Genomic DNA, 11,096 nt, shown 5'->3' on the forward strand with positions numbered 1-11,096 from the left:
TAAACGATGTAGAGCTTGGCTCGGCTCAATCCCGCAACCCGCGGCACGGTGCGTCGTGTCGAGGCGTGGCGTGGCGAGGCGAGCGGAGGAGGAGGAGTGCGCGAGGGCCTCATCTCTTCTCAAGCTCCAATGGCATAAGGAAGAGAACCCCTTATAAACCACTCCAACTCTCCTTCCACTTCCGGGGTGGGACTAAACTTCCCACCACCTTGTCATGCCACCTACATGGGCCCTTAGAGATCAAATCTAAAATTGTTATATGGGCTCTAGGCCCATCTCATATTTCAACAATTTGTACCCATAAGATAGCCGCAGAGGTTTGCTCACCAAGATCACAGCTACGAAGAGACAGCTAACAGACATGCGAATGGTAGCATTGTGGGAAACGCCTTACCAGAAAAAACAAAAAGAAAAACAGACTCGAGAACCAAGAATGAAGGGCATTCAGCCATCATAGCAGAGACTGCGCCACAACAATCATAATTAGACCAAGAACAAAAATACCAAACTCAGAGCATTTTACTTGTATCTTACATCCCAAGAAAGTAGTTTCCACAAAGGCAATCCATATGCTCACAGGGCACACAGGGTTATAACAAGAAAAATTAAGGTAATACATTCTTTTAGTAGCATGTTCCGGCACAACATTATAAACATAACGACGATATCATTAGCTTAGAAGAGAAGGTTCCCTTGCCCTTCTTGTCTCCACAAATTTCGAAGTGCTTGCACCTCTGTAGTAAGAAAGAAATTACGGTGTCAGATACTTAAACATAACATAATATAGTAAGAAAATGGGATGACAGATAAGAGGGATGGGCGGGCCTTGATAGCACATTGTGAGTAATGCTTGTAGCTCTGGCACTGCAACTTCAGCATAATCTTCTTTGTTGTCTTGGCCTGAAACAGAATAATAAACATCTAGATGCAAGGAAGCAACAGAAGAGGAGCGTTCAACATTTTTTGTCCAAATGACCCCAGACATTCACCGCAAGTCTCGACTCATGCTACAAGATTTAGTCGTGCCCAACATAAGATGAGTTTCTCTGAAGAATTGAAGCAAAGCACGTGCATAATGCGCTAGGAAGTTTTGCCAACAACTGAATAAGAATGAAATTAACTCGAGCATACAACGACATTGGTGTTCAGAAACATCTTGATGCACTAAATAGGAAAAGGAAATAAGGACACACACAGCAACAACAGCGATGACTTGTTCCATGTCTGCACGTGATCTACAATTCTCCATGCATCATGCAACATGGCTTAGAGCATTTCTAGCAGATCCCGCAAACTGGGCCGTCCGGTACAATAACCGCCAATTTGCGGAATTCATCCCGTATCCCCGTCCCGAATAGATCCTCTAAATCCGACCGTCCCGATTTTTTTTGCGGGATCCCGAATCCATGAGGGCATTTCCTACATATTTCCGGGACGAAGGGCCAATTCTACATGTTGCCGCAAACAAGCCAACCGCTTGGCGGGAGGGAACTTTCACCGCGTCCACCTCCCGCCCCCGTGCCTTTGCAGACCCCGACCTCGTTGCTCCTTCACCGACGCGCCTCCTCCGACTGCCACACCACACCATGGAGTGGCCGCCCCCCTGCCATCCATCCCAAGCTTGCGCAAGCCGAATCGGCCTAGGCCCGCGTCCGCCTGCTGCGATTGTCGCACCTCGCCGTGGCCGATGGCCGTGGCCGGGGAACTCCACAACGCCTCGCCGTGGCTGCCGTGCCGTGGGGGCGCCGTGTGTGTCGTTGAAGCCGTTCAGCAAGAAGGAGTGGACGGCGCACCCGACGACGCGTCCACCGACTACTCGACCTCACGCATCTGGAGCAGGCCATGAGCAGCAGCTAGTCAAGGCGGCCGGCGTGGAAAGCCAAGAGCAGCAGCCAGTCAAGGTGGCCGACGCTGCAGGCCAGGGAGCCGCAGGTCCAGCCGATGGCGTGGGGTGGGCCACACGCCTCGGCGAGCTCCGGCTCCGCCAGGCAACACACAGCAGGCTCTATTGCCATGGCCGCTCGAGGACCCAATTGTAATCTAGATTTCATTTTGAGGGTGTTTTGTGCTACTTTGTAAGGACCCTATTGTAAATGTAACTACTGACACGTGGGCTCCACATCTGACGTGATTTTTTTACTGGATCTATTATGTGTGGACACATGCCATACCGTAAAAACGTGTTAAAACCGTTTTGCGATATCCTCTAAATCTATTTTGCGGTACGAGGTTGTTTTGCGATATCCTCTAAATCTATTTTGCGGTACGAGGTTATAAGGGATCTGCGGTACGAGGTTATAATAAGGGATCTGCTAGAGATAATCTTAGAGCAGCCAACAGAGGTGAAAGATTCCCTACGACATTATCTTCTTGTGATCGCGTAGAATGCCAACTATGCATATGCACACGTCGCCATAATTTCCAAATCTACAACTCAAAACAAACCCTACTTATTTCAGACATGGCTAACAAATACCGAGCAAATTTCTAATTCAAGGAGATATCACACCGTGCCTACTTGCACATTGCAATGCAAGGTTTTGCTGTTTTGATAGCTGAGATATGCCAATGAGCAGTTGTTTGGTTACTTGATTTGATTGGTCTGTAAATACATGTCTATAAAATTGCATAGCGTAACAACATAACAAAACAATTTGCCAAAGCCAGAAAAACAGAGAGGAGACCCAAGAACAACGGGCATTCAGCACAACATCATAAACATACACTGCAACAGCAATTTAATTAGACCAAGAACAAAAATACCAAACTCAGAAAATAAATAACATTTTACTTGTCGATTGGATCTGGAGAAAGTAGTTGACACAATAGCAAAACATATGCTCCATTGCCAATAGGGTTATAGCCAGAAAATTAAAGATAATACAGTCTTCTTGTGGGAAGTTCTGGCACAACATTCTAAACATAACGACGATATCATCAGCTTAGAAGAGAGATGTTCCCTTGCCCTTCTTGTCTCCACCGATTTCAAAGTGCTTGCACCTCTGTAATAACGAAGAAATTATGGAGTCAGATAATTAAACATAACAGAATATAGCAAGGAAATGGGATGGCAGATAAGAGGGATGTGCGGACCTTGATAGCACGTTGTGAGTAATGCTTGCAGCTCTGGCACTGCAACTTCAGCACAATCTTCTTTGTTGTCTTGGCCTGAAACAAACAGAAGAATAAGCATCCAGATGCAAAGAAGCAACAGAAGAGGAACATCCAACATTTCCAAAGTAACTTGAGTTGCACATCGAAGATATATGCCCACAGAAATCAGTAACATACCTTCTTGTGGAAAACAGGCTTTGTCTGGCCACCATATCCAGACTGCTTGCGGTCATAACGACGCTTCCCCTGGGCAGAAAGACTGTCCTTACCCTTTTTGTATTGGGTAACCTTGTGGAGGGTGTGCTTCTTGCACTCCTTGTTCTTGCAGTAGGTCTTCTTGGTCTTCGGAACGTTCACCTACAAAATGGCCATACCATACTTAGCCCAACTGGAATAGACAACATAGCTTAACTCACAACACCATGTTTGCTACCTAAGATGTGTAGAAGCAAGGACCTCTCTGATTCGACGGGCATGGTTAAATTTCCCGGTGATCAAGGGGGTCCGAAAATACAGAGGGCAGAATTTGCAATTACACACATAATGAAAAGGAAACTCAAGCCAAAGATGCTATAGTGAACTAGAAAAGCACCTTGCTGGCGAAAAAAACAGAGTACATTATTACATACTACAAAACAGAACATGTTGAGCTAGCTCGCAATGGTGGTGCCAACGATAGTCCATAGAGAGCTAGCTGTAGGAGGAATACATCATGTCAATCGTTGCTGATTGCGCGTCCACGTCCTCTGCCTCCAGCAACTAGAGCTGCATCATCTTGTTCATTATTGAGAATAGGCCTCTTCTCACACCGTACCAGTTCTTTTTGCAGAATAGGTTTCAGTAACATACATTCCATCTCTTCCCTTCCTAAATATAAGTCTTTTTAGATATTTCAATAGAGACTACATACAGATGTAGATTTACTCATTTTGCTTCGGATTTAGTCCTTATTGAAATATCTAAAAAGGCTTATATTTAGGAACGGAGGGAGTAGAACACAATCTGATTAACTGCAGCTGAATGAGAGCATACTGTGCAACCAAACAGTGAGGCCATGATCTGACCTTGCAAGCATATAACTAGAATAAACGTGTATATTTGGGCGCGATCATGAGTCATGAAAACTCGACTAACAAGGCCGGAGATCAATGTAGAAGGTGACAATTCAAACAAACCAATTCGTCATTCGATCAAGCCAACTTAACACTCTACATCCAAGGCCCTGCGCCGCGCAGTGTTGTAATGAATGGAAGTGTCTCCAGCCGCAACATCCCAATCACCTCCCCTTCTCCGACATCTACTAGCATCCACGCGGTACGATTCAAGAGGAATGCGCAACTGCTACCGAAGTCTCATCCGATTAGCAGCATCGCATTACGAAATGCATCCGCGCTCGCAAGTCATGTTCGGAAACCAGAAACAGTCGCTACGACCAACCGCAGGTACAGAGATCAGGGGGAGGAGACTCACCATGGCTGCGGAAGCGGCGGTGGATCCGAGACGGCGAGGAGGAGTGCGCGCCTGGGTGAGAACACGGGAGTGCGCCGCCGCCGCCGAAAGCTGAAACGGTGGGAGGGCGAAGGGGTGCGCGGTTATATACGAGGGGTGACGGCTAGCTAGGGTTTCGCCCTCACGCACAAGTCACTGCGGGTGGGTCCCAGTGCTTAGCGGCCACACGGGCCGGTAGTTGGGCCGGATGAAATGGTTCCCCCAGGCCCATGTGACACCGAAGGTCTAAACGGGCTGGAAGGTGGCCATTTCCGTCTCAGCGTCGCATCTTGGGTTCTTGGTGGACTCCGGCCAGTGAGGGGAAGCAGCCGCCGTCGTCTCGATCTCGGGATCTCTCGTCGCCGGCGCGCGTAGGGAGAGGAGCTGAGGAGGGGTGGTTGGTAGGTGAGTCGGCCTCCATTTTGATCTCTTCGGCGATGGTCCCGAGGTTTGATGTGTGGATGTGATTTTTGAGCCGCCATTTCGGTACTTTTCTTGGAGTGACAGGGAAGAGTGGTGGTGGTAGGAGGAGGAGGATGAGCGAGAGCGAGCAGAGGCCGGTGCCGAGGCGGGAGAGCCCGTGGGGCTTGCCGGAGGGGGACAAGCGCCAGCCCAAGGCGCACCGCTGCAACGACCGCGTCGAGGATGTCGTCCAGGTCCGGAGGTCCCCTCCCTCTCTGATTAGAAAAATCTTCAGGTGTAACATTCAACTGGCACGTATGTGTAGATGATATTGACGAGATCCATGGTGCAACAGCTGAAATGATGCCCTAGAAACCACTTGGAATTAGGCACTTGATTGTTTAGGCTGGTTTACTTCATCTACTCTACTACTGCGAGGGGCTGGCATTAAGTCGTTTCAGTAGTTAATTCACTATCATGACTCAGAACACTTTAGATGTGATTCAGCAATGTTAAGCACCCAATGTTGCCCTGCTATGAAGATTGCACATGATTCATTAACACGCAACTAGGATGATTCCTATCCTACCTGTGCTGTGCTCATTGCTTCCAAGCTAGTGATGGCGGTTGCAGTTTCAATCTACAAAACACAATTAGCAATGACCAATGGACTAATCTGAAACTGGTATCTGGAAATATCATCAAAGAAAATGCTTCCAGTTCCAGTGCTGAGTAATTGAGCATTATAAAAGAATGTGTATGACATAATTGCCATAAGTTGGACTAATGTGGAGTTCAGGATCTCATCCCACCACCACCTTAATCTGGAATTTCCTGTAATTACCGGTCACTACCTTCAACTGGTTATGCGTTTTCCAGCAAATGGCCAGCATTAGCTGTGTTTCATCATGTGAATTCCTAGTCTGAAATCAACATGTTTTGGTCTGCTTAATTATTTGTTTGCAGGCTGCCTTTGAAGGGAATCCATTCAAGACAGTTCCAGGCCCATTCAAGGTCTTTTGGCAATGCATGCGCTCGAAACCTGGGTATCCGCTGCTTCTCATGATCTCTGTTTTAATGCTTTTGGTGGAATCATTAGAATCACTGATGACAATCTAAATATGTTTTTAGGTTGCCCACAACAATTTCATAAAATGAATAAGCAGTATATGAGGAAAATGTTAAGTTAGTGATTGCTAAGTATGCTCATGTTAATTTTTTTTCTTTTTCTTTGGTGGTTGCTTGCTTTTTCAGCAACTTAAATGCTTAGTTAGTACATAGGGATGCTCACTAAAAAGTAATCTCTTCGGCATGGTGTTATTTTCTTGTTTATGGGATAGTCTTATATGAGCCTAACCACTTCCTAAAAATCTAATATGGAGCATCACACGTAACAGGGAGTTGGTCAGGCACCATTCTCCATGTAGTTGCAAATCCCTGAGATTTATGAAGCGCGTACTAGCCTACCTGTGTGCCATATATGATGTTTCACATCTATTAGGAAGGTAGTTTGGTTGGTTGGTTGGGCAGTGTGGATGGTGCAACCTTTCTGGACAATATCTCAGTCTGGCTGGCTGGGTCAGAAACCAAGGGCACTGCTGTGGCTTGGCTGGGAGCAATCAGTTCCACATACCAGGAGTAGAAGCACGCATGCAATCATTTTGATCACCAAAATTGAACAAAAGAAAGTACTTGGTGACATGTCTTTCTCCTAATAAAAAGGCTAAGTGGTTCAGGAAGCTATTGTTCTGAAATGCATATTATGGAAGGACTCCATATCTGTGTGAAATTGTGGACTATAGAATTCTAATGATGAATATTGCCTCAGAGAGCAAGCAAGTATCAACTATAGTTTCTGGTGCACATACATTCAAAATTGTGACAAGTATTCTGACCATGAATATTGTTTTTTTTTCCTCTTTTGTTAGAGAAAGTTGTTAATGTACAAACTGTGATTTGCAGGGAGGAACCAACTGTACCATTTACTTACCTGCAGCTGGATCCTCCGAAGAGGGTAGAGGCCAAGCTAGAGTAAACAACACCTAAATCCTTCTGAAGTGTGTGTGGTTATATTTCGTAGTGAACTTTTTACCTAGGCGTCATGTTGAATGCAAGGCCTTATGTTCGGATATTTATTCATGAATAATAATAGTGCAAAACCGATCCAGAAATAAGAAACGCCTTAACAGGAGGTGAATTGGTTGAAGTTGCCGTTTTGAAATGGGATTTGTAATTTTGTCTGACTTGTTTTGGGCCTTGAGGGTTAAATCCTTATTGAATGGCTTCTATGGTTTGTTCATGGGATTTTGTAATGGTATGCGGCTCATGTGGAATTCTGGGTAAAGATGGTGCCTGATTCGTGTGCCTGTCAGTTCATGCAAAATTGAATTAAACATTCTTAAACTGCTCCCTGGTGACAAAAAGTTGCCAGTTTCCTCTTTGTTTCCCATTTCTTTTTGCCAACCCATTTTGCAAGAGGGCTGCACGTGCTTTTCGGTACCTGCTTGTTCTACAGGTTCTGCCTGGTACTGTGAGCACTACATACACCTTTTGTGATGAATACTAACATCAAAGTTTGAGATTGCGTCCTGGATTCCGGGGCAAGTCTCCTTCGCATGGATTGTTTCGGAGTAGGAGGGAGTGCAGATGGCAACATGTGGAGTTTAGAGAAATACTGCTTGAGCTGGATTTGGGCCGGAACTAACTGGACGCAAAACAAACTGTCGAAGGAAAACGAAAACTAGACGGGATATAGTGTGTGGATCATGGCAAACTGTCTGATTATCTGTATAGAGTGCAAACAAGATAATGATGATTGAGCTCCTTCTGTGTGATCACCGTGTTTCAGAATACGTTGCCTAGGGCAGCTTTGCTGACTTCTAGAGAAGCTTATGCATCAGATTTTCCTTGTTGTATTGCCGGCAATGTTCACAAAAAGAATTGCCACAGATGAAATAAACGAGTAGTCTGACTAGAAGTCTAAAAGCCTCTTCCCAGGCTGAAGAAATTACGTAGAAGAGATGTAAACTGCTGATGCAGATAATCATATCTGTGCTGGTAGGTACCTTCAGTGGAGAGAAATGCCAGTGAGCAGCTGTCTACATGCGTGGTTCTCGAGGCTGGGTTACTTATGCACTTCCATACATATGATTGTCCCCATGACTCCCAAGCCGAACTAATGGACAGGGCAGCAAATTAGCAAAAGATAACACTAGTCCCGTCATCCTGGTTGTCAATCAAGCTAGGCTTGTGGTCTCAGATTAGAGGGACCAAGAGGATGGAGGGCTTGCACAAATAAGAAGGGTAAGTAGAGTTGTAGAAGTGGAAGGGTGGGAACTCGCGAGTAGTTTGTATCCGGAGGGGTGGGGTGGATGATGTACTGGTGGTGTGAGGTCTGCCCTCGAAGCAAGGGAGTAAAGGCAACCGTGGTAGGAACACGGAGAAAAATGCACGCAACCATGCTCCATTGAAGCAAAAAAAGGTCTAACAATCGATCGAATGGATGGATGTCACAGCAATCAGTTCGATATCATGCATAAATATAATGAGAGAAAAACTTGTATGCTATAGTGTCGTTGAAGTAAGACTATTAAGTGCGCTTCAAGAATGCTCAGCTGAAATTAAATTGGATTTAGGCTTGTCGTTTGTATATGTAATTAACTTCCATTGTGTTTGTGATGCACAGTGCTTCCAATTTTAGGCTTAAATTTGAACTTGGATTTGAAATGTTGCTAATTATGTGTGGCGTGATGATGAAAAGTCTTAATTATCATGTCATGGAAAGTTTAGTTGGTTAGTTGGGTAACATGGATGGTTCACATCATGGAAAGTATAATTATCGTGTTTCGGTTGGTTCGTTGTTGGATAACATGGATGGGGCAAGCTTTTCAGATAATATCTCAGTCTGGCTGGCTGGACCAGAAACAAAGGGCGCTGGTGTGGCTTGCCTGAGAACAACCAGTTCCAATATACCAGGAGTATAAGCACACATGCAATCATTTTGTACACCAAAAATGAACAAAAGAAAGTACTTGGTGACATGGCTTTCTCCTAAAAAATTGCCAAGTGCTTCAAGAAGCCGTTGTACTGAAATGTATTATGGAAGGACTCCATATATGTGTGAAACTGTGGACTATAGAATTCTAAGGATGAATTTACCCTCAGAGAGCTAGCGGGTATCCACTATAGTTTCTGGTGCACCTTCATTTCAAAATTGCGACGAGTGTTCTGACCGTGAATATTGGCTCATTTCTCTTCTGTTAGAAAGTTGTTAGTGTATAAACTGTGATTTGCAGGGAGGAACCAACTGTACCATTTACTTACCTGCAGCTGGATCCTCTGAGGAGGGTATAGGACAAGCTAGATTAAACAACACCTAAATCCGTCTCAAGCGTGTGTGGTTATATTTCGTAGTGAACTTCTTATCTAGGCGTAATGTTGAACATGAGGCCTTATGTTTGGATTTTTATTCATGAATAATAATAGTGCAAAATTGATCCAGAAATAAGAAATGCCTTCATATATATGAGGTGAATTGGTTGAAGTTGCCGTCTGAATGGGATTTGTAATTTCGTCTAACTTGTTTTGGGCCTTGGGAGTTAAAGCCTTATTGAATGGCTTCTAAAGTTTGTTCATGTTATTCGATAATGGTATTGCAACCCATGTGGAATTCTGGGTAAAGATGGTGCCGCTTTTGCGAGAGGGCTGCACGTGCAGCACTTCAGTACCAGCTTGTTCTACGGGTTCTGCTTGGGCCTATTCATGATGAATGCTATCACCAAAGTTTGGGACTGTGTCAGGTTCTTCAGGGAAAGTCTCCTTCACATGGATTGTTCAGAGCAGGAACAAGTGGAAAAGAGAGAAATAATATTTGGAGTGGACTGGAACGAACTGGACAGGAAACAGGTTGTCAAACTGTTCTGATTGTCTGCATAGAGTGCAAATCAGATACTGATGATTGAGCTCCTTCTGTGTAATCACTGTGTTTCAGAGTGCTCTGCCTAGGGTAGCTTTGCCGACTTTTTGAGAAGTTTATGCATTGGATTTTCCTTGTTGTATGGCCGTCAACGTACAGGTAGAGAATTGCTGCAAATGAAATAAGCGAGTAGTCTGACTAGAAGCCTCTTCCGAGACCCATAAACTCTCATAGAAGAGTTGTGAACGAGCTGAGTACAAGTTTGTTCGTCAGGCCAAGGTTACTATTGTATTTCTGCACATCTGCTTTTCCCTATGACTCCTAAGCCGAACTAATGAACAAGGCAACAAACTAGCAAAAAACAACGCTAGTTTCATCATCTTGGTTGTCAAGCAAGCTAGGCTTGATACTCTGAACAATTGAACTATTTGTGTTAGAACTACCCTGTGGTCTGAGATTAGAGTTGACGAAGAGGAGTTGGAGGGCTTGCACAAATAAGAAGGGCAAGTAGAGTTGTAGAAGGTAGGCAAATAAAGAGTGGTAGTTAATTTGTACGTCAAGCATAGGACCCGAGAGTGAGTAAAGATTGATGTGAGTAATAATGAAGTGTACTTGAAGCAAGGGAATAAAGGCAATGGTGATAGGAATATGGGGAAAAATAACGCTCCGTTGAAGCAAAAAAGTCTAAAAATCAATCGGATGGATGGATGTCAGAACAATCGGTTCGATATCATGCATAATAGAGAAAAAATTGTATGCTATAGTGTTGATGACGTAAGACTTTTATGTGCGCTTCAAGAATGCTCGGTCAAAACAAAATTGGATCTAGGCTTGTGGTTTGTATATGTAGTTAACTTCAATTGTGTTTGTGATGCACAATGCTTGCAATTTTAGGCTTAAATCTAAACCTGGATTTGAAATGTTGCTAATTATGTGGGACATGATGATGAAAAGGCTTAATTATCATGTCATGGAAAGTTTAGTTAGTTCAGATTGTATATGTAATTGTGTAGTAGAGAAAGTCGAAGCTCAGAATATGGTATCTAGTCTTGCATATTTTCCTAAAAGCAAAAAAAGAAGCTATCCAAATCTTCTCTATCGTCTACCCATAGTGATATGGGTAGCCAAATTATGGGTATGTTGCTGGCGATGCTCTAAAGGACTTCATACTTCTTTC

General features: G+C 44.3%; 2 protein-coding genes across 4 annotated transcripts; one reads left to right on the plus strand and one right to left on the minus strand.

The window, feature by feature from the left end:
- Positions 1-483: 483 nt before the first annotated feature.
- LOC125519835 (60S ribosomal protein L36a) lies at positions 484-4,734 on the minus strand. Of its 2 annotated transcripts, none has more exons than XM_048684611.1 (4): positions 4,585-4,734; positions 3,292-3,471; positions 3,094-3,168; positions 484-734 (listed from the first exon to the last, which is right to left on the minus strand). In XM_048684611.1, the coding sequence occupies exons 1-4, from the start codon at positions 4,585-4,587 to the stop codon at positions 648-650; spliced, it is 345 nt and encodes a 114-aa protein (XP_048540568.1). In that variant the 5' UTR covers positions 4,588-4,734; the 3' UTR covers positions 484-647. The 2 variants fall into 2 exon arrangements, with proteins under 2 accessions (XP_048540568.1, XP_048540569.1); XM_048684612.1 differs by lacking the exon at positions 484-734 and adding an exon at positions 2,769-3,002 and having other exon boundaries at positions 4,585-4,731.
- Positions 4,735-4,848: 114 nt separating this feature from the next.
- LOC125519836 lies at positions 4,849-7,244 on the plus strand. 2 transcript variants are annotated; one of them, XM_048684613.1, is made up of 4 exons: positions 4,849-5,007; positions 5,110-5,258; positions 5,971-6,050; positions 6,967-7,244. In XM_048684613.1, exons 2-4 carry the CDS (start codon positions 5,139-5,141, stop codon positions 7,037-7,039), a joined length of 273 nt encoding a protein of 90 aa, XP_048540570.1. In that variant the 5' UTR covers positions 4,849-5,007; positions 5,110-5,138; the 3' UTR covers positions 7,040-7,244. The 2 variants fall into 2 exon arrangements, with proteins under 2 accessions (XP_048540570.1, XP_048540571.1); XM_048684614.1 differs by having other exon boundaries at positions 4,874-5,003.
- The last annotated feature ends 3,852 nt before the right edge of the window (positions 7,245-11,096 follow it).

The sequence above is a fragment of the Triticum urartu genome, chromosome 7 (genome assembly GCF_003073215.2).
Source record: "Triticum urartu cultivar G1812 chromosome 7, Tu2.1, whole genome shotgun sequence".
Lineage (NCBI taxonomy): Eukaryota > Viridiplantae > Streptophyta > Magnoliopsida > Poales > Poaceae > Triticum > Triticum urartu.

Coding starts and splice junctions, on each gene's coding strand:
- LOC125519835 (XM_048684611.1), bottom strand. Junction 3,169..3,291: donor AGCCTGTTTTCCACAAGAAG/GTATGTTACTGA, acceptor TGTTTGTTTCAG/GCCAAGACAACAAAGAAGAT. Junction 735..3,093: donor ACTCACAACGTGCTATCAAG/GTCCGCACATCC, acceptor TTCTTACTACAG/AGGTGCAAGCACTTCGAAAT.
- LOC125519836 (XM_048684613.1), top strand. CDS start 5,139: ATGAGCGAGAGCGAGCAGAGGCCGGTGCCGAGGCGGGAGAGCCCGTGG. Junction 5,259..5,970: donor GCGTCGAGGATGTCGTCCAG/GTCCGGAGGTCC, acceptor ATTTGTTTGCAG/GCTGCCTTTGAAGGGAATCC. Junction 6,051..6,966: donor TGCATGCGCTCGAAACCTGG/GTATCCGCTGCT, acceptor TGTGATTTGCAG/GGAGGAACCAACTGTACCAT.